The 21,361-nt window shown below is 48.9% G+C and overlaps 3 protein-coding genes across 3 annotated transcripts in view; 2 read left to right on the forward strand and 1 right to left on the reverse strand.

Annotated features, from left to right (window-relative positions):
• The window catches only part of LOC117737592 (phospholipid-transporting ATPase ABCA1-like), a 65,492-nt gene extending 55,906 nt beyond the window's left edge, over nucleotides 1–9,586 (forward strand). The window contains exons 45-49 of the mRNA XM_034543646.1: nucleotides 536–670; nucleotides 3,534–3,637; nucleotides 7,688–7,780; nucleotides 7,862–8,105; nucleotides 8,833–9,586. Of these exons, the coding sequence (XP_034399537.1) occupies nucleotides 536–670; nucleotides 3,534–3,637; nucleotides 7,688–7,780; nucleotides 7,862–8,105; nucleotides 8,833–8,982 (726 nt within the window). The 3' untranslated portion in view covers nucleotides 8,983–9,586. The remainder of the gene's footprint in view (nucleotides 1–535; nucleotides 671–3,533; nucleotides 3,638–7,687; nucleotides 7,781–7,861; nucleotides 8,106–8,832) is intronic.
• A 2,375-nt stretch (nucleotides 9,587–11,961) lies between these two features.
• Nucleotides 11,962–14,508, reverse strand: nipsnap3a (nipsnap homolog 3A (C. elegans)). The gene is made up of 6 exons (XM_034543678.1): nucleotides 14,402–14,508; nucleotides 13,674–13,881; nucleotides 13,058–13,219; nucleotides 12,835–12,984; nucleotides 12,531–12,617; nucleotides 11,962–12,450 (listed from the first exon to the last, which is right to left on the reverse strand). The coding sequence occupies exons 1-6, from the start codon at nucleotides 14,471–14,473 to the stop codon at nucleotides 12,374–12,376; spliced, it is 756 nt and encodes a 251-aa protein (XP_034399569.1). The 5' UTR covers nucleotides 14,474–14,508; the 3' UTR covers nucleotides 11,962–12,373.
• Nucleotides 14,509–15,681: 1,173 nt separating this feature from the next.
• LOC117737601 (nitric oxide-associated protein 1-like) overlaps nucleotides 15,682–21,361 on the forward strand; it is an 8,259-nt gene continuing 2,579 nt past the window's right edge. Inside the window, exons 1-5 of the mRNA XM_034543663.1 lie at nucleotides 15,682–15,993; nucleotides 16,207–17,175; nucleotides 17,708–17,872; nucleotides 19,679–19,798; nucleotides 19,903–19,994. Coding sequence (XP_034399554.1) covers nucleotides 15,768–15,993; nucleotides 16,207–17,175; nucleotides 17,708–17,872; nucleotides 19,679–19,798; nucleotides 19,903–19,994 — 1,572 coding nt within the window. The 5' untranslated portion in view covers nucleotides 15,682–15,767. The remainder of the gene's footprint in view (nucleotides 15,994–16,206; nucleotides 17,176–17,707; nucleotides 17,873–19,678; nucleotides 19,799–19,902; nucleotides 19,995–21,361) is intronic.

Consider the following 21,361-nt stretch of genomic DNA (forward strand, 5'->3'; position numbering starts at 1 on the left):
GAAGTCTGTGAGGTGAGGGGGGGGAGGAAGTCTGTGAGGTGAGGGGGAGGAAGTCTGTGAGGTGAGGGGGGGAGGAAGTCTGTGAGGTGAGGGGGGGGGAGGAAGTCTGTGAGGTGAGGGGGGGGGAGGAAGTCTGTGAGGTGAGGGGGGGGGAGGAAGCCTGTGAGGTGAGGGGGGGGGAGTCTGTGAGGTGAGGGGGGGGAGGAAGCCTGTGAGGTGAGGGGGGGGGGGAGTCTGAGAGGTGAGGGGGGGGGAGTCTGTGAGGAGAGGGGGGGAGGAAGTCTCTGAGGAGAGGGGGGGAGGAAGCCTGTGAGGTGAGGGGGGGCGGAAGTCTGACAGGTGAGGGGGGGAGGAAGCCTGTGAGGTGAGGGGGGGAGTCTGTGAGGTGAGGGGGGGGGAGGAAGTCTCTGAGGAGAGGGGGATTTGAGGAAGTCTGGGAGGTGAGGGGGAGGGGGGAAGTCTGATAGGTGAGAGAGGGGGGGGGGGGAGGAGGAAGATGGGGGCGATGATGATGATGATGACGTTTGATTGACAGGTGGCAGAGTGGGGCATCAGGAAGTTGGGTCTGATGAAATACGCTGAGAAAGCAGCAGGAAGTTACAGCGGAGGAAACATGAGGAAGCTTTCTACGGCCATGTCTCTGATCGGAGCGCCGCCCGTCGTGTTCCTGGTAACACACACTACACACACTATACACACTACACACACTACACACACTATACACACTATACACACTATACACACTACACACACTACACACACTACACACACAGTACACACACACTATACACACTATACACACTATACACACTACACACACTACACACACTATACACACTATACACACTACACACACTACACACACTACACACACAGTACACACACACTATACACACTATACACACTATACACACTATACACACTACACACACTACACACACTACACACACACTACACACACACTATACACACACTACACACACACTATACACACACTACACACACTATACACACACTACACACACAGTACACACACACTATACACACTATACACACTATACACACTACACACACCACACACACTACACACACACTATACACACACACTACACACACTATACACACACTATACACACACTATACACACTATACACACTATACACACTATACACACTATACACACTATACACACTACACACACACTACACACTATACACACTACACACACACTACACACACACACTATACACACACTATACACACACTACACACACACTACACACACTATACACACACTACACACACTATACACATTATACACACTACACACACTATACACACTATACACACTACACACACTATACACACTACACACACACTACACACACACACTATACACACACTATACACACACTACACACACACTACACACACTATACACACACTACACACACTATACACATTATACACACTACACACACTACACACACTACACACACACTACACACACACTATACACACACACTACACACACACTATACACACACTACACACACACTACACACACACTATACACACTATACACACACTATACACACACTATACACACACTACACACACACTATACACACACTATACACACACTACACACACACTACACACACACTACACACACACTACACACACACTACACACACACTATACACACACTACACACACACTATACACACACTATACACACACTATACACACACTATACACACACTACACACACACTATACACACACTACACACACACTACACACACTATACACACACTACACACACACTACACACACACTATACACACACTACACACACACTACACACACTATACACACACTACACACACACTACACACACTATACACACACTACACACACACTACACACACACTGCACACACACTATACACACACTACACACACACTACACACACACTACACACACACTACACACACACTACACACACACTACACACACTATACACACACACTATACACACACTATACTACACACACACTACACACACACTATACACACACACTATACACACACACTATACACACACACTATACACACACTATACACACACACACACTACACACACACTATACACACACTACACACACACTATACACACACTATACACACACTATACACACACTATACACACACTACACACACACTATACACACACTACACACACACTACACACACTATACACACACTACACACACACTACACACACACTATACACACACTACACACACACTACACACACTATACACACACTACACACACACTACACACACTATACACACACTACACACACACTACACACACACTGCACACACACTATACACACACTACACACACACTACACACACACTACACACACACTACACACACACTACACACACACTACACACACTATACACACACACTATACACACACTATACTACACACACACACTACACACACACTATACACACACACTATACACACACACTATACACACACTATACACACACACACACTACACACACACTATACACACACACTATACACACTACACACACACACTATACACACACACACTATACACACACACACTATACACACACACTATACACACACACACTATACACACACACACTATACACACACACTACACACACTATACACACACACACTATACACACACACACTATACACACACACACTATACACACACACACTACACACACACACTACACACACACTATACACACACACTATACACACACACTACACACACACTATACACACAGACACTATACACACACACACACTATACACACACACACTATACACACACTATACACACACAATATACACACACACACTATACACACACACACTATACACACACACACTATACACACACACACTACACACACACTACACACACACACACTATACACACACACACTATACACACACACTATACACACACACTATACACACAAACACTATACACACACACACACACTATACACACACACTATACACACACACACTAAACACACACACACTAAACACACACACTATACACACACACTATATACACACAGACACTATACACACACACTATATACACACAGACACTATACACACACTATATACACACACACACTAAACACACACACTATACACACACACTATATACACACAGACACTATACACACACACTATATACACACAGACACTATACACACACTATATACACACACACACTATACACACACACACTATACACACACACTATATACACACAGACACTATACACACACACACTATACACACACACTATATACACACAGACACTATACACACACACACTACACACACACACACTATGCGGACACACAGAAGAAGAGTTGTTGAGTTGGCTCCTCCTCCTCACCTTCACCTCTCTTTCCTGCTCCACCTGGCTGTCGTCGTGGTGACAGGACGAGCCCACCACTGGCATGGACCCCAAAGCCCGGCGGGCCCTCTGGAACTGTGTCCACAGCATCATCAAGGAGGGACGCTCGGTTGTCCTCACCTCTCACAGGTAGGACATGTCCCCAGGTAGTTGATGTTGGGAGGACAGATGTGTGTCTTCTGATGGTGTCCTCACTCTGTCCCCTCACATCTTGTCCTCACTCTGTCCTCACTCTGTCCCCTCACATCATGTCCTCACTGTGTCCCCTCACATCATGTCCTCACTGTGTCCCCTCACATCGTGTCCTCACTGTGTCCCCTCACATCGTGTCCTCACTCTGTCCCCTCACATCGTGTCCTCACTCTGTCCCCTCACATCATGTCCTCACTGTGTCCCCTCACAACGTGTCCTCACTCTGTCCCCTCACATCGTGTCCTCACTGTGTCCTCACTCTGTCCCCTCACATCGTGTCCTCACTGTGTCCCCTCACATCGTGTCCTCACTCTGTCCCCTCACATCGTGTCCTCACTCTGTCCCCTCACAACGTGTCCTCACTCTGTCCCCTCACATCATGTCCTCACTCTGTCCCCTCACAACGTGTCCTCACTCTGTCCCCTCACATCGTGTCCTCACTCTGTCCCCTCACATCGTGTCCTCACTGTGTCCCCTCACATCATGTCCTCACTGTGTCCTCACTCTGTCCCCTCACATCATGTCCTCACTCTGTCCCCTCACATCATGTCCTCACTGTGTCCCCTCACATCGTGTCCTCACTCTGTCCCCTCACAACGTGTCCTCACTCTGTCCCCTCACATCGTGTCCTCACTGTGTCCCCTCACAACGTGTCCTCACTCTGTCCCCTCACATCGTGTCCTCACTCTGTCCCCTCACATCATGTCCTCACACTGTCCCCTCACATCATGTCCTCACTGTGTCCCCTCACATCATGTCCTCACTCTGTCCCCTCACAACGTGTCCTCACTGTGTCCCCTCACAACGTGTCCTCACTCTGTCCCCTCACAACGTGTCCTCACTCTGTCCCCTCACATCATGTCCTCACTCTGTCCCCTCACATCATGTCCTCACTGTGTCCCCTCACATCATGTCCTCACTCTGTACCCTCACATCGTGTCCTCACTCTGTCCCCTCACATCGTGTCCTCACTGTGTCCCCTCACATCGTGTCCTCACTGTGTCCCCTCACATCATGTCCTCACTCTGTCCCCTCACATCATGTCCTCACTCTGTCCCCTCACATCGTGTCCTCACTCTGTCCCCTCACATCGTGTCCTCACTCTGTCCCCTCACATCGTGTCCTCACTGTGTCCCCTCACATCGTGTCCTCACTGTGTCCCCTCACATCATGTCCTCACTCTGTCCCCTCACATCGTGTCCTCACTCTGTCCCCTCACATCGTGTCCTCACTCTGTCCCCTCACATCGTGTCCTCACTGTGTCCCCTCACATCGTGTCCTCACTCTGTCCCCTCACATCGTGTCCTCACTGTGTCCCCTCACATCGTGTCCTCACTCTGTCCCCTCACATCGTGTCCTCACTGTGTCCCCTCACATCGTGTCCTCACTGTGTCCCCTCACATCGTGTCCTCACTGTGTCCCCTCACATCGTGTCCTCACTCTGTCCCCTCACATCGTGTCCTCACTGTGTCCCCTCACATCGTGTCCTCACTCTGTCCCCTCACAGCGTGTCCTCACTGTGTCCCCTCACATCGTGTCCTCACTCTGTCCCCTCACATCGTGTCCTCACTGTGTCCCCTCACATCGTGTCCTCACTCTGTCCCCTCACATCGTGTCCTCACTGTGTCCCCTCACAACGTGTCCTCACTCTGTCCCCTCACATCGTGTCCTCACTGTGTCCCCTCACATCGTGTCCTCACTCTGTCCCCTCACATCGTGTCCTCACTCTGTCCCCTCACATCGTGTCCTCACTGTGTCCCCTCACAACGTGTCCTCACTCTGTCCCCTCACATCGTGTCCTCACTCTGTCCCCTCACATCGTGTCCTCACTGTGTCCCCTCACATCGTGTCCTCACTCTGTCCCCTCACATCGTGTCCTCACTCTGTCCCCTCACATCGTGTCCTCACTGTGTCCCCTCACATCGTGTCCTCACTGTGTCCCCTCACATCATGTCCTCACTCTGTCCCCTCACATCGTGTCCTCACTCTGTCCCCTCACATCGTGTCCTCACTCTGTCCCCTCACATCGTGTCCTCACTGTGTCCCCTCACATCGTGTCCTCACTGTGTCCCCTCACATCGTGTCCTCACTGTGTCCCCTCACATCGTGTCCTCACTCTGTCCCCTCACATCGTGTCCTCACTGTGTCCCCTCACATCGTGTCCTCACTGTGTCCCCTCACATCGTGTCCTCACTGTGTCCCCTCACATCGTGTCCTCACTCTGTCCCCTCACATCGTGTCCTCACTGTGTCCCCTCACATCGTGTCCTCACTCTGTCCCCTCACATCGTGTCCTCACTGTGTCCCCTCACATCGTGTCCTCACTCTGTCCCCTCACATCGTGTCCTCACTGTGTCCCCTCACATCGTGTCCTCACTCTGTCCCCTCACATCGTGTCCTCACTGTGTCCCCTCACAACGTGTCCTCACTCTGTCCCCTCACATCGTGTCCTCACTGTGTCCCCTCACATCGTGTCCTCACCCTGTCCCCTCACATCGTGTCCTCACTCTGTCCCCTCACATCGTGTCCTCACTGTGTCCCCTCACAACGTGTCCTCACTCTGTCCCCTCACATCGTGTCCTCACTGTGTCCCCTCACATCGTGTCCTCACTCTGTCCCCTCACATCGTGTCCTCACTGTGTCCCCTCACATCGTGTCCTCACTCTGTCCCCTCACATCGTGTCCTCACTCTGTCCCCTCACATCGTGTCCTCACTCTGTCCCCTCACATCGTGTCCTCACTGTGTCCCCTCACAACGTGTCCTCACTCTGTCCCCTCACATCGTGTCCTCACTGTGTCCCCTCACATCGTGTCCTCACTCTGTCCCCTCACATCGTGTCCTCACTCTGTCCCCTCACATCGTGTCCTCACTCTGTCCCCTCACATCGTGTCCTCACTGTGTCCCCTCACATCGTGTCCTCACTGTGTCCCCTCACATCATGTCCTCACTGTGTCCCCTCACATCGTGTCCTCACTGTGTCCCCTCACATCGTGTCCTCACTCTGTCCCCTCACATCGTGTCCTCACTCTGTCCCCTCACATCGTGTCCTCACTGTGTCCCCTCACATCGTGTCCTCACTGTGTCCCCTCACATCGTGTCCTCACTGTGTCCCCTCACATCGTGTCCTCACTGTGTCCCCTCACATCGTGTCCTCACTGTGTCCCCTCACAACGTGTCCTCACTCTGTCCCCTCACATCGTGTCCTCACTCTGTCCCCTCACAACGTGTCCTCACTCTGTCCCCTCACATCGTGTCCTCACTCTGTCCCCTCACATCGTGTCCTCACTCTGTCCCCTCACATCGTGTCCTCACTCTGTCCCCTCACATCGTGTCCTCACTGTGTCCCCTCACATCGTGTCCTCACTGTGTCCCCTCACATCGTGTCCTCACTCTGTCCCCTCACATCGTGTCCTCACTCTGTCCCCTCACATCGTGTCCTCACTGTGTCCCCTCACATCGTGTCCTCACTGTGTCCCCTCACATCGTGTCCTCACTGTGTCCCCTCACATCGTGTCCTCACTGTGTCCCCTCACAACGTGTCCTCACTCTGTCCCCTCACATCGTGTCCTCACTCTGTCCCCTCACAACGTGTCCTCACTCTGTCCCCTCACATCGTGTCCTCACTCTGTCCCCTCACATCGTGTCCTCACTCTGTCCCCTCACATCGTGTCCTCACTGTGTCCCCTCACATCGTGTCCTCACTCTGTCCCCTCACATCGTGTCCTCACTGTGTCCCCTCACATCGTGTCCTCACTCTGTCCCCTCACATCGTGTCCTCACTCTGTCCCCTCACATCGTGTCCTCACTGTGTCCCCTCACATCGTGTCCTCACTGTGTCCCCTCACATCGTGTCCTCACTGTGTCCCCTCACATCGTGTCCTCACTGTGTCCCCTCACATCGTGTCCTCACTGTGTCCCCTCACATCGTGTCCTCACTGTGTCCCCTCACATCGTGTCCCCAGTGTGCATTAACTGTGTGTGTTTCAGTATGGAGGAGTGTGAGGCTCTGTGCACCAGGATGGCCATCATGGTGAACGGCAGGTTCAGATGCCTCGGCAGCGTCCAGCACCTGAAGAACAGGTGATCGGAGACGTTCTTCCTCTTTTTTACGTTGTCTTTGTGTCTTCCCTCCATTGATCGCGTTGAACCGGTGTTCCTCAGGTTTGGGGACGGCTACACCATCATCCTGCGGGTGGGGGGGCCGGACGCCGACCTGCTGCCCGTCATGAAGTTCATCGAGAGCGAGCTGAGCGGCAGCACGCTGAAGGAGAAGCACCGCAACATGCTGCAGTACCAGCTGCCCTCGTCCCTCACCTCCCTCACGCACATCTTCTCCATCCTCGCCAAGAACAAGGACCTGCTGAGGATCGAGGACTACTCCGTCACCCAGACCACCCTGGACCAGGTATGGATAATGAACACACACACCTGACCAGGTAGATACTGAACAGGTAGACCAGGTAGATACTACACACACACCTGACCAGGTAGATACTGAACAGGTAGACCAGGTAGATACTAAACAGGTAGACCAGGTAAATACTACACACACACACCTGACCAGGTAGATACTGACCAGGTAGATACTAAACAGGTAGGCCAGGTAGATACTACACACACACACCTGACCAAGGCAGATACTAAACAGGTAGATACTAAACAGGTAGATACTAAACAGGTAGATACTAAACAGGTAGATACTAAACAGGTAGACCAGGTAGATACTAAACAGGTAGACCAGGTAAATACTAAACACACACCTGACCAGGTAGATACTAAACAGGCAGATACTAAACAGGCAGATACTAAACAGGTAGATACTAAACAGGTAAACCAGGTAGATACTAAACAGGTAGACCAGGTAGATACTAAACAGGTAGACCAGGTAGATACTAAACAGGTAAACCAGGTAGATACTAAACAGGTAGACCAGGTAGATACTAAACAGGTAGACCAGGTAGATACTAAACAGGTAAACCAGGTAGATACTAAACAGGTAGACCAGGTAGATACTAAACAGGTAAACCAGGCAGATACTAAACAGGTAGACCAGGCAGATACTAAACAGGTAGACCAGGTAGATACTAGATGGACTTCCTGTTGATCTAATCAGATGGCGTTTGTGGTCTCAGGTGTTCGTGAACTTTGCGAAGGACCAAAGTGACGACTATCACTCCAAAGACTCGGTGCGGCGCCGCGACGTCGCCATCGAGGTTCTCGCGCCGAGCGAGAGCCGAGGAGCCGCCGAGGGGGCGGGCGCGCTGAAGGAAAGCGTCATGTAATGGCGTCATGGACTCGACCCCGCCCTCACGTCATACCTGTTTGAATCCCACGGGCGGAGCCACCTGCCAGTCAATGCAATTGATTCCCTCAGAGCCGCCGCCCAGCAGGCCGTCAACGACACTTGAAGAACCGCCTCCGATTTCCTCGTCTGTGATTGGTCCGTTTCTTTTCTTGAAGAATGAAGAATCCAAATCATTTCAACCGGCCGAGGGCTCGACTGCAACGATCACATTTAGAAAACGTTTGATTCCGTTTTTATAACGAGTTTTATTTATGTGTGTAGCTGAAACTGGAGAGTGCGTCCTCCTCTTATTGTGGCGGGGCGTCTCCGTTTCCTGTAGAGTTCCAACAGCCAATCAGAGCGCTCGATGCAAAGCACTGCACAAAGAAGACAAAGACTTGATTGATTTTGTAGTTTTTTAAAGAAAAGATGTAAAAAAAGAGCAATTTTGTTTGTGTTTGAAGCGGTAAAATACCTTGTCAGCTCAGGAAGCACCGTATTGATCAGCTGATCGGTCTGCCTGTTTGTCTCTGATCATGTTGTTTATTTAATGTGACAGAAGGCTGTTACCTGACAACACAATAAACAAACAAATCCACGTCACGGCTGCTTTGACTCTTTAATCCAGAGATATTAAAATGATATTCAGGAGGTCCAGTTAGAGAGAATCTCCTCATTAAAGGTCTTCAGGTGTTGAGCCAGTCAATGGAGAGACCCTCTATCTTCAGTTGTTGGGCCAGTCAATGGAGAGACCCTCTATCTTCAGGTGTTGAGCCAGTCAATGGAGAGACCCTCTATCTTCAGGTGTTGGGCCAGTCAATGGAGAGACCCTCTATCTTCAGGTGTTGAGCCAGTCAATGGAGAGACCCTCTATCTTCAGGTGTTGGGCCAGTCAATGGAGAGACCCTCTATCTTCAGGTGTTGGGCCAGTCAATGGAGAGACCCTCTATCTTCAGGTGTTGGGCCAGTCAATGGAGAGACCCTCTATCTTCAGGTGTTGAGCCAGTCAATGGAGAGACCCTCTATCTTCAGGTGTTGGGCCAGTCAATGGAGAGACCCTCTATCTTCAGGTGTTGGGCCAGTCAATGGAGAGACCCTCTATCTTCAGGTGTTGGGCCAGTCAATGGAGAGACCCTCTATCTTCAGGTGTTGGGCCAGTCAATGGAGAGACCCTCTATCTTCAGGTGTTGGGCCAGTCAATGGAGAGACCCTCTATCTTCAGGTGTTGGGCCAGTCAATGGAGAGACCCTCTATCTTCAGGTGTTGAGCCAGTCAATGGAGAGACCCTCTATCTTCAGGTGTTGGGCCAGTCAATGGAGAGACCCTCTATCTTCAGGTGTTGAGCCAGTCAGGAAGTTCCCTCGCTCCTTCAGAATAAAAGTATCATCTCCTATTACATTGGCATCCATTTGAACTAAAACATCCCGACAGAATAAAAGGATCTTACAGTTAAATTCATAACTTTTTTTTCCTATTTTTTGGGGGATTTTTTCCTGATCCGATGTGAGGTCAAAGGTCAGGGATGTCGTATGTGTAGATTGTAAAGCCCTCTGAGTGAAGGTTGTAATCTGTGACATTGGGCTATACAAAATAAACTGAATCTTCAGGTGTTGAACCAGCCAATGGAGCGACGCAGGAGACATACTGGTTTTAATGACCCTCGTGGTCTCTGAACACAGGAGACATACTGGTTTTAATGACCCTCGTGGTCTCTGAACACAGGAGACATACTGGTTTTAATGACCCTCGTGGTCTGAACACAGGAGACATACTGGTTTTAATGACCCTCGTGGTCTGAACACAGGAGACATACTGGTTTTAATGACCCTCGTGGTCTGAACACAGGAGACATACTGGTTTAAATGACCCTCGTGGTCTCTGAACACAGGAGACATACTGGTTTTAATGACCCTCGTGGTCTCTGAACACAGGAGACATACTGGTTTTAATGACCCTCTTGGTCTGAACACAGGAGACATACTGGTTTAAATGACCCTCGTGGTCTGAACACAGGAGACATACTGGTTTTAATGACCCTCGTGGTCTGAACACAGGAGACATACTGGTTTTAATGACCCTCGTGGTCTGAACACAGGAGACATACTGGTTTTAATGACCCTCGTGGTCTGAACACAGGAGACATACTGGTTTTAATGACCCTCGTGGTCTCTGAACACAGGAGACATACTGGTTTTAATGACCCTCGTGGTCTGAACACAGGAGACATACTGGTTTAAATGACCCTCGTGGTCTGAACACAGGAGACATACTGGTTTTAATGACCCTCGTGGTCTCTGAACACAGACATACTGGTTTAAATGACCCTCGTGGTATGAACACAGGAGACATACTGGTTTAAATGACCCTCGTGGTCTGAACACAGGAGACATACTGGTTTTAATGACCCTCGTGGTCTGAACATAGGAGACATACTGGTTTAAATGACCCTCGTGGTCTGAACACAGGAGACATACTGGTTTTAATGACCCTCGTGGTCTGAACACAGGAGACATACTGGTTTAAATGACCCTCGTGGTCTGAACATAGGAGACATACTGGTTTTAATGACCCTCGTGGTCTCTGAACACAGACATACTGGTTTAAATGACCCTCGTGGTATGAACACAGGAGACATACTGGTTTAAATGACCCTCGTGGTCTGAACACAGGAGACATACTGGTTTTAATGACCCTCGTGGTCTCTGAACATAGGAGACATACTGGTTTTAATGACCCTCGTGGTCTCTGAACACAGACATACTGGTTTTAATGACCCTCGTGGTCTGAACACAGGAGACATACTGGTTTTAATGACCCTCGTGGTCTGAACACAGGAGACATACTGGTTTTAATGACCCTCGTGGTCTCTGAACACAGACATACTGGTTTTAATGACCCTCGTGGTCTCTGAACACAGGAGACATACTGGTTTTAATGACCCTCGTGGTCTGAACACAGGAGACATACTGGTTTAAACTAGTTTAAATGTTTTCCTTTCACTTTATTGTTTACTATCCTAAAACAAGAGAAGCCCCGCCCACCACCAACATCGCAGCCACAGGATTGGCCGCTGCTGCCGTCACTGACAAAACAGAGTGGACTTGTTTTTATTTTATTAGATATTTATATCACCCATCTTCTTGACTTCTTACGTCCGCTCACTTCCTGCTGTGAATCACACCGCTCTACTTGGTAAGACCCGCCCCCCTGTGGCTGGTTTGAGGCACACGATTGGTTCAGGTTAAGGACAGCTCATTGGTCAGCCTGACCAATCAGACACAAGCAGCGGGATTTATAACGACCCGCGATTGGTTCATACAGGACGCAGGTGGTTCAGGTGACGTGTTTGTCTCTGTTGCCGTGGAGACGCAGATGTGGAGGACAGGAGGTCACTTCAGCGGAGAGAAGGAACAAGGAAACAGGAGTTTGTTCTCCTGAGAGTCCAGATGGACGACACAGTTCCTGACTGAGAGAGAGATGTTAGTCTACATGTCGCTCAAGGTATGACGTCATCCAGTATGATGTCACATGTGGGCGGAGCCTCACCTGCAGCAACCACTCGGGCGTCAGTGTGAGCTTTGTGTCGAACTTCAGCTCGCTGGTCAGCGCTCTGGAACCACCAGAGGGCGTGAACTACACACACACACACACACACACACACACACACACACACACACACACACACACACACACACACACACACACACACACACACACACACACACACACACACACACACACACACACACACACACACACACACACACAGTTCAGTGTATTATTTACACAGTTCAGTCTATTATTTACACAGTTTAGTGTATTTTTTACAGAGTTCAGTGTATTTTTGTACCTCTGTTCAGCCGACCACACTCACTGTGGAAAGCTCCCACCAGCTTGCCGTGCCCCGGTGCATCATGGGAGGTGACGGCAGCCTGGAAGGCATCTCCCCAAACTGCCGGACCGCCGGGACGCATCTGGAAGGAAGCCAGCTCGTACACACCTGAAACACACCTGGCATCAGAAGGAAGGCGCGGTGCCATTAAAGCAGGTAGTGGGATGGGGGCGGGGCTTACCGCCCTCCTGGGGGGGCTCCTGCAGGCGGCTCCAGGGAACCAGGTAGGTGACCTCGTTGTCCTGAGACATCAGCATCGGTATCGCCTTGGAGATGTACTCCGAGATCCAGGAGGGGTCCTGAGCCAGAGATGCCCGAACACCTGCCCGCTGAGAATAACTGTCTGAGGAGGAGGAGGAGGAGGAGGAGGAGGAAGAAGGAGGATGTGGAAGAAGAGGGAGGAGGAGGAGGGGGAGAAAGTTGAAGAGGAGGAGGAGGAAGAAAAATAGTAGGTGGAAGAGGAAGAGGTTGAAAAGGAGGAGGTGGAGGTGGAAGAGGAGAAGGAGGAGGGGGGAGGATGAAGAGGAGGAGGAGAAAGTTGAAGAGGAGGAGGAGGAAGAAGAAGAGTAGGTTGAAGAGGAGGAGGTGGAAGAGGAGAAGGAGAGAGGAGGAGGAGGATGAAGAGGAAGAGGAGGTGAAGGAGAAGGAGGGAGAGGAGGTGGAAGAGGAAGAGGTAGTAGAGGAGGAGTTGGAGGAGGTGGAAGGGGAGAAGGAGGAGCAGGAGGTGGAGGTGGAAGTTCCACTTTTAAAACCTTGTGATGAAGAAGAACCTGGAACCAGAAGAAGAGGGTCCTCACCATACTTCCATATATGGAAGACCTGGTTCAGGCCGCCGTACTCAACGCTCCAGTAGCCAATCAGCTCAGAGTGGGCGGTGCGCAGGTGGATCTTCTCATTGGTCAGTTTGAGGAAGGCAGCGTTCTGGTCTGGGCGGATGCAGTAGGTCCGGAACTCATAGAAGGTTCTGTGTTTCTGTTGGGGCCCGGTGGAGAGACGCACACGAGGCTGCAGAGAGGAGGACAGAGGGCGGAGGTCTCACTCTGACAACGAAACATCCATCTGGACTACAGACTGTAGTTTGTTGTTGTAGTTCATGACCGTGACGCAGAGTGAACGCCTTCTCACTACTACGAACCTTTGAGTTCAACAGTTTGTTCATTCACAGAGAAGAAAGAAAAGTCTTTAAAACACATTCCTGTGAACCAACACCGTGTCCCCCCTCAGACCCCAGACCCCAGACCTCAGACCGTGAACCCTCAGGGACTCACGGACGTCACCTGGTAGATAGTTAAAGGTGAAAAACACTCACTATATATATATATATATATATATATATATATATATATATATATATATATATATATATATATATATATGCAACTTCCGGTTGTGACCTTTTTCTCTGAGTTCAGTCCAAAGATCAGACAACAAACAAACTGCGAGAGAAGAGAGTTTCAGGAGGGTCCAAGACCTGGTCCGGGTCCGGGTCCGGGTCCGGGTCCGGTCCGGGTCTGGTTGGACTCACCTGAGAGGCAGCAGCAGCAGGTGAGCGCAGGACCGCAGCGGATCTCAGCGAGCAGCTCGTGAACTTCAACATGCTGAAAGTGAGCCAGAGCGCGCGTGCACAGAGAGTTTACCTGACAGAGATCCTCTATGAAAAGAGGAGGTCCGACTCCACAGGAAAACCCCCCCCCCCTCTCTTTATTCTACTTCTTTTATTCTACTTCTTTTATTCTCTTTCTATACTGAAACACTTTTTATTGTTGTAATTACGTATGCAATGACATCAAAACAATATATAATATACATAATAGATATATGGTTGTAAGGTATATTTATTTATATTTATATTTAGTATTCTCCCACCATATTCCAGATGTTCCTCGTCCCGGCTGACAGGAAGTAAACAATGCAACTCCATGTGTTCAAATATACAGCTACTTGGTATATACAAATAGGTATGTAGGAACACACACACACACACACACACACACACACACACACACACACACACACACACACACACACACACAAAAGGGACATACCAACACAAACATCAAATGAAAACATCGGATCAGAGGAAAGAAGTAGAAAAATAAAAACGTTTTTGGTTCTTGAAGCTGCTGCAGAGTGAGCCGTCCTGTCGTCAGCAACAAAACGTTTGTGACGTCTCTTTGATTGTAGTCATTGAACTTGTATTCATAATAAATAAATACATACTATATAGTGTATATATATATATATATATATATATACATATATATATATATATATATATATATATATATATACTATATAGTATGTATTTATTTATTATGAAAAAAACTAAGCCAACTGTTTCACTCGTATGTGTATATATATATAAAACTATATATATAACTATATATATATATATATATACACATAATATTATATATATACAGTATATATATATATACACATATATAGTTATATATATATGTATATATAATAAATATATACACAAGAATATATATATATATATATATACACATAATACTATATATATTTATATATATATATATATATATACGCGAGTGATACATTTTTAGAAAATAAAATATGTTTCGGGCCCCACAGACTGCAGAGGCTTTTAAACGTGACCTGAAAACTCACCTTTTTAAGAAAGCTTACTGCTAAAAATATCTCTGCTTTTAAATTTATTTTAAATTGATCTTAAAAATGTTCTTGTTTTATTTGTTAAAATATAAAGTGCAATACAAATAAAATGGATTATTATTATTATTGTTAATTTAACGGAACATAACAAACGACGAGTTTGACGTCATTTCCGTCCCGGAAGTCGTCGCAGCGGAGGGTCTGAGGCAGCAAGGTGAGCGCGGTGTGTTCACGTGCTGTCGGCGGAGTGAAACATGTGGAAGGTGATCCAGCTGGCGGTCCGCCGGGCGGGGAGGAGCGGGGCTCGTTTTGCCGACCGCCGTGTCCCCACCGCGGGCCGTGCGGGGTCAGTGCCTGGCTCAGAGGCCGCGTCAGGTCGGGGTCTGAACCGGCAGCTCTGCAGCGGAGCCGGGAGGAAGATCCAGAGCTGCACGGTGGACCCGGACCTGGAGGAGCAGTTCGTGTTTGAGGACTGTTCAGGTGAGACGGGGAGGACCGGGACAGGTAGTACAAGTACTACAAGCACTGAAGTAGTACACGCACTTAGAGGTAGTACAAGTACTGCACGTACTGAGAAGTACTACGAGTACTTAGAGCTACAAGTACTTAGAGTTACAAGTACTTAGGGCTACAAGTACAGAGAGGTATTACAAGTATTGTAGTTGTGATTCTACTTCTTCTCTCCTGGTTCAGGTCCAGAGGAGGATAAAGACCTCCATCAGCCCCTCCTCTCCTCCTCCTCCTCTGCTGCTCCTCCTGGACCTCCTCAGGTTCCTCCTCCTGGACCTCCTCAGAAACACCTGAGGTCTCTGGAGCATCAGCTGCAGGTGTTGAGGGGCGTGGCCCAGCAGGAGGCGGAGCCTGACTCTTTGATCCAGTTCCAGGACGTGGACTTCCCGCTGGATGAGAACGTCGTGTCATCGCTGAAGAAGAAGAAGAAGAAGAAGAAGAAGGGGGAGGAGCCGTCGGGTAAAGGTGAGCACAAAGTGTTCGGCAGCCCGGACGTGGACGAGCCGGTCAGTGACACCTGCTGTCCGGGTTGCGGCGCCGTGCTGCACTGCGTCGCCGCCGGCGTCCCCGGCTACCTGCCCAGCGAGAAGTACAAGGTGCTGCTGCAGGAGGAGCGCCTCAGCGCCGCCACCTGCCAGCGCTGCCACCTGCTGACCCACCACCACAAGGCCCTGAGCCTCAGCATGTCCTCGGACCAGTACCGGGCCGTGGTGAGCCAGATCCGGCCCCGCAAGGCTCTGGTGCTGCTCGTCGTAGACCTGCTGGACGTCCCCGACTCCGTCGTGCCCGACCTGGCCGAGCTGGTGGGGAGCAACAAACACGTGGTCGTCCTCGGCAACAAGATCGACCTGCTGCCCGGCGACTCGCCCAACTACCTGCAGCGGATCAAACGGCAGCTCGCTCAGTACTGTCGGGACGCCGGCTTCGGGGATCAGGTGACCGACGTGCACCTCATCAGCGCCAAGACCGGGTACGGCGTGGAGGGTCTGATCTCCAGCCTGCAGAGGTCCTGGAGGTACAAAGGTGACGTGTACCTGGTGGGCAGCGCCAACGCCGGCAAGTCGACGCTCTTCAACACGCTGCTGGAGTCCGACTACTGCAAGTCCAGAGCCTCCGACATCGTCCACAAGGCCACCATCTCGCCGTGGCCCGGTGAGCACGCCTTCACTCCTGCCGTGGTGCGTTCAGGGACCACTCTGAACCTGTTACATGGTCTTCATGTGTGTTGTCTCCTGCCGTGGTGCGTTCAGGGACCACTCTGAACCTGTTACATGGTCTTCATGTGTGTTGTCTCCTGCCGTGGTGCGTTCGGGGACCACTCTGAACCTGTTACATGGTCTTCATGTGTGTTGTCTCCTGCCGTGGTGCGTTCGGGGACCACTCTGAACCTGTTACATGGTCTTCATGTGTGTTGTCTCCTGCTGTGGTGCGTTCGGGGACCACTCTGAACCTTTTACATGGTCTTCATGTGTGTTGTCTCCTGCCGTGGTGCGTTCGGGGACCACTCTGAACCTGTTACATGGTCTTCATGTGTGTTGTCTCCTGCCGTGGTGCGTTCGGGGACCACTCTGAACCTGTTACATGGTCTTCATGTGTGTTGTCTCCTGCTGTGGTGCGTTCGGGGACCACTCTGAACCTGTTACATGGTCTTCATGTGTGTTGTCTCCTGCTGTGGTGCGTTCAGGGACCACTCTGAACCTGCTGAAGTTTCCCATCATCAACCCGACTCCCTACAGGATGTTCAGACGGGACGAGAGACTGAAGGAGACGTCGGGACAGACGGAGAGCGAGCTGTCTGAGGAGGAGCTGAGTAAACTGAGACACTTCAGCAGGCAAGGATACCTAGTGGGTAAGACCTCCGCTGTCCACTTGTCCTTGTGTCCTCTGTCCACTTGTCCTTGTGTCCTCTGTCCACTTGTCCTTGTGTCCTCTGTCCACTTGTCCTTGTGTCCTCTGTTCACCTGTCCTTGTGTCCTCTGTCCACTTGTCCTTGTGTCCTCTGTCCACTTGTCCTTGTGTCCTCTGTTCACCTGTCCTTGTGTCCTCTGTCCACTTGTCCTTGTGTCCTCTGTCCACTTGTCCTTGTGTCCTCTGTCCACTTGTCCTTGTGTCCTCTGTCCACTTGTCCACTTGTCCTTGTGTCCTCTGTCCACTTGTCCTTGTGTCCTCTGTCCACTTGTCCTTGTGTCCTCTGTTCACCTGTCCTTGTGTCCTCTGTCCACTTGTCCTTGTGTCCTCTGTTCACCTGTCTGTCCTTGTGTCCTCTGTTCACCTGTCTGTCCTTGTGTCCTCTGTTCACCTGTCTGTCCTTGTGTCCTCTGTTCACCTGTCTGTCCTTGTGTCCTCTGTTCACCTTTCCTTGTGTCCTCTGTTCACCTGTCTGTCCTTGTGTCCTCTGTTCACCTTTCCTTGTGTCCTCTGTCCACTTGTCCTTGTGTCCTCTGTTCACCTGTCTGTCCTTGTGTCCTCTGTTCACCTTTCCTTGTGTCCTCTGTCCACTTGTTCTTGTGTCCTCTGTTCACCTTTCCTTGTGTCCTCTGTCCACTTGTCCTTGTGTCCTCTGTTCACCTGTCTGTCCTTGTGTCCTCTGTTCACCTGTCTGTCCTTGTGTCCTCTGTGCACTTGTCCTTGTGTCCTCTGTTCACCTGTCTGTCCTTGTGTCCTCTGTCCACTTGTCCTTGTGTCCTCTGTTCACCTGTCTGTCCTTGTGTCCTCTGTTCACCTTTCCTTGTGTCCTCTGTCCACTTGTTCTTGTGTCCTCTGTTCACCTTTCCTTGTGTCCTCTGTCCACTTGTCCTTGTGTCCTCTGTTCACCTGTCTGTCCTTGTGTCCTCTGTTCACCTGTCTGTCCTTGTGTCCTCTGTCCACTTGTCCTTGTGTCCTCTGTTCACCTGTCTGTCATTGTGTCCTCTGTTCACCTGTCTGTCCTTGTGTCCTCTGTTCACCTTTCCTTGTGTCCTCTGTCCACTTGTCCTTGTGTCCTCTGTTCACCTGTCTGTCCTTGTGTCCTCTGTTCACCTGTCTGTCCTTGTGTCCTCTGTTCACCTTTCCTTGTGTCCTCTGTCCACTTGTCCTTGTGTCCTCTGTTCACCTGTCTGTCATTGTGTCCTCTGTTCACCTGTCTGTCCTTGTGTCCTCTGTTCACCTTTCCTTGTGTCCTCTGTCCACTTGTCCTTGTGTCCTCTGTTCACCTGTCTGTCATTGTGTCCTCTGTTCACCTGTCTGTCCTTGTGTCCTCTGTTCACCTTTCCTTGTGTCCTCTGTCCACTTGTTCTTGTGTCCTCTGTTCACCTTTCCTTGTGTCCTCTGTCCACTTGTCCTTGTGTCCTCTGTTCACCTGTCCTTGTGTCCTCTGTCCTTGTGTCCTCTGTCCACTTGTCCTTGTGTCCTCTGTTCACCTGTCTGTCATTGTGTCCTCTGTTCACCTGTCTGTCCTTGTGTCCTCTGTTCACCTTTCCTTGTGTCCTCTGTCCACTTGTTCTTGTGTCCTCTGTTCACCTTTCCTTGTGTCCTCTGTCCACTTGTCCTTGTGTCCTCTATTCACCTGTCTGTCCTTGTGTCCTCTGTTCACCTTTCCTTGTGTCCTCTGTCCACTTGTCCTTGTGTCCTCTGTTCACCTGTCCTTGTGTCCTCTGTCCTTGTGTCCTCTGTCCAGGTCGCGTTGGCAGAACCTTCCGGCCTGACATCCGGTCTCGACCCGACGAGATCGAGTTCGATGCCGACAGTTTGGCTTTTGGAGAAAACGACGATGGAGACACGAAGAAGACCACGAAAGGTGAGGCTGCTGAGGACCGTCTGATTGGACGAACGGTCTCTGATGTCATCAGTGGACCGACAATCTGAGCAACCTTTGACCTCCGACCTCTGTGTGACCTTCAGCTCCCAGCGGCCCACCTGAGGAGTTCTCCTTCAACGAGCTGAAAGACGCTCACTGGCTGTTTGACACGCCGGGAATCCTGAAGGAGCACGACGTGAGACCCTCAGTACACTACTAGTGTACTTCTATGTACTTATACACACTTCTATGTACTTCTATGTACTTATACACACTTCTATGTACTTCTATGTACTTATACACACTTCTATGTACTTCTATGTACTTATACACACTTATACACACTTCTATGTACTTCTATGTACTTATACACACTTCTATGTACTTCTATGTACTTATACACACTTATACACACTTCTATGTACTTCTATGTACTTATACACACTTCTATGTACTTCTATGTACTTATACACACTTCTATGTACTTCTATGTACTTATACACACTTCTATGTACTTATACACACTTCTATGTACTTCTATGTACTTATACACACTTCTATGTACTTCTATGTACTTATACACACTTACATGTACTTATACACACTTCTATGTACTTCTATGTACTTATACACACTTATATGTACTTATACACACTTATATGTACTTATACACACTTACATGTACTTCTATGTACTTATACACACTTATATGTACTTGTACACACTTATATGTACTTCTATGTACTTATATGTACTTATACACACTGTATGTACTTATACACACTTATATGTACTTATACACATGTACTTATACACACTTCTATGTACTTCTATTTACTTATACACACTTACATGTACTTCTATGTACTTATACACACTTATATGTACTTGTACACACTTATATGTACTCATACACATGTACTTATACACACTTATATGTACTTATACACACTTCTATGTACTTATACACACTTATATGTACTTATACACACTTACATGTACTTCTATATACTTACATGTACTTATACACATGTACTTATACACACTTCTATGTGCTTGTACACACTTCTATGTACTTATACACACTTCTATGTACTTATACACACTTACATGTACTTATACACACTTCTATGTACTTATACACACTTATATGTACTTATACACACTTACATGTACTTCTATATACTTATATGTACTTATACACACTTACATGTACTTGTACACACTTCTATGTACTTATATACATGTACTTGTACACACGCATGTACTTGTACACACTTCTATGTACTTATACACACTTCTATGTACTTATACACATGTACTTATACACACTTCTATGTGCTTGTACACACTTCTATGTACTTATACACACTTCTATGTACTTATACACACTTACATGTACTTGTACACACTTCTATGTACTTATACACATGTACTTGTACACACGCATGTACTTGTACACACTTCTATGTACTTATACACACTTCTATGTACTTATACACATGTACTTATACACACTTCTATGTGCTTGTACACACTTCTATGTACTTATACACACTTCTA

This window comes from Cyclopterus lumpus, chromosome 10, assembly GCF_009769545.1.
Source record: "Cyclopterus lumpus isolate fCycLum1 chromosome 10, fCycLum1.pri, whole genome shotgun sequence".
NCBI lineage: Eukaryota > Metazoa > Chordata > Actinopteri > Perciformes > Cyclopteridae > Cyclopterus > Cyclopterus lumpus.

Excerpts from the sequence above, each read along its gene's own strand:
- nipsnap3a (XM_034543678.1), bottom strand. The coding sequence starts at position 14,473 with ATGTTGAAGTTCACGAGCTGCTCGCTGAGATCCGCTGCGGTCCTGCGC. Across the intron at positions 12,618-12,834 it reads GTGTGGTCGGCTGAACAGAG|TTCACGCCCTCTGGTGGTTC; the intron begins GTACAAAAATAC and ends GTGTGTGTGTAG. Across the intron at positions 12,451-12,530 it reads CGCCCGAGTGGTTGCTGCAG|TCAGGAACTGTGTCGTCCAT; the intron begins GTGAGGCTCCGC and ends TCTCTCTCTCAG.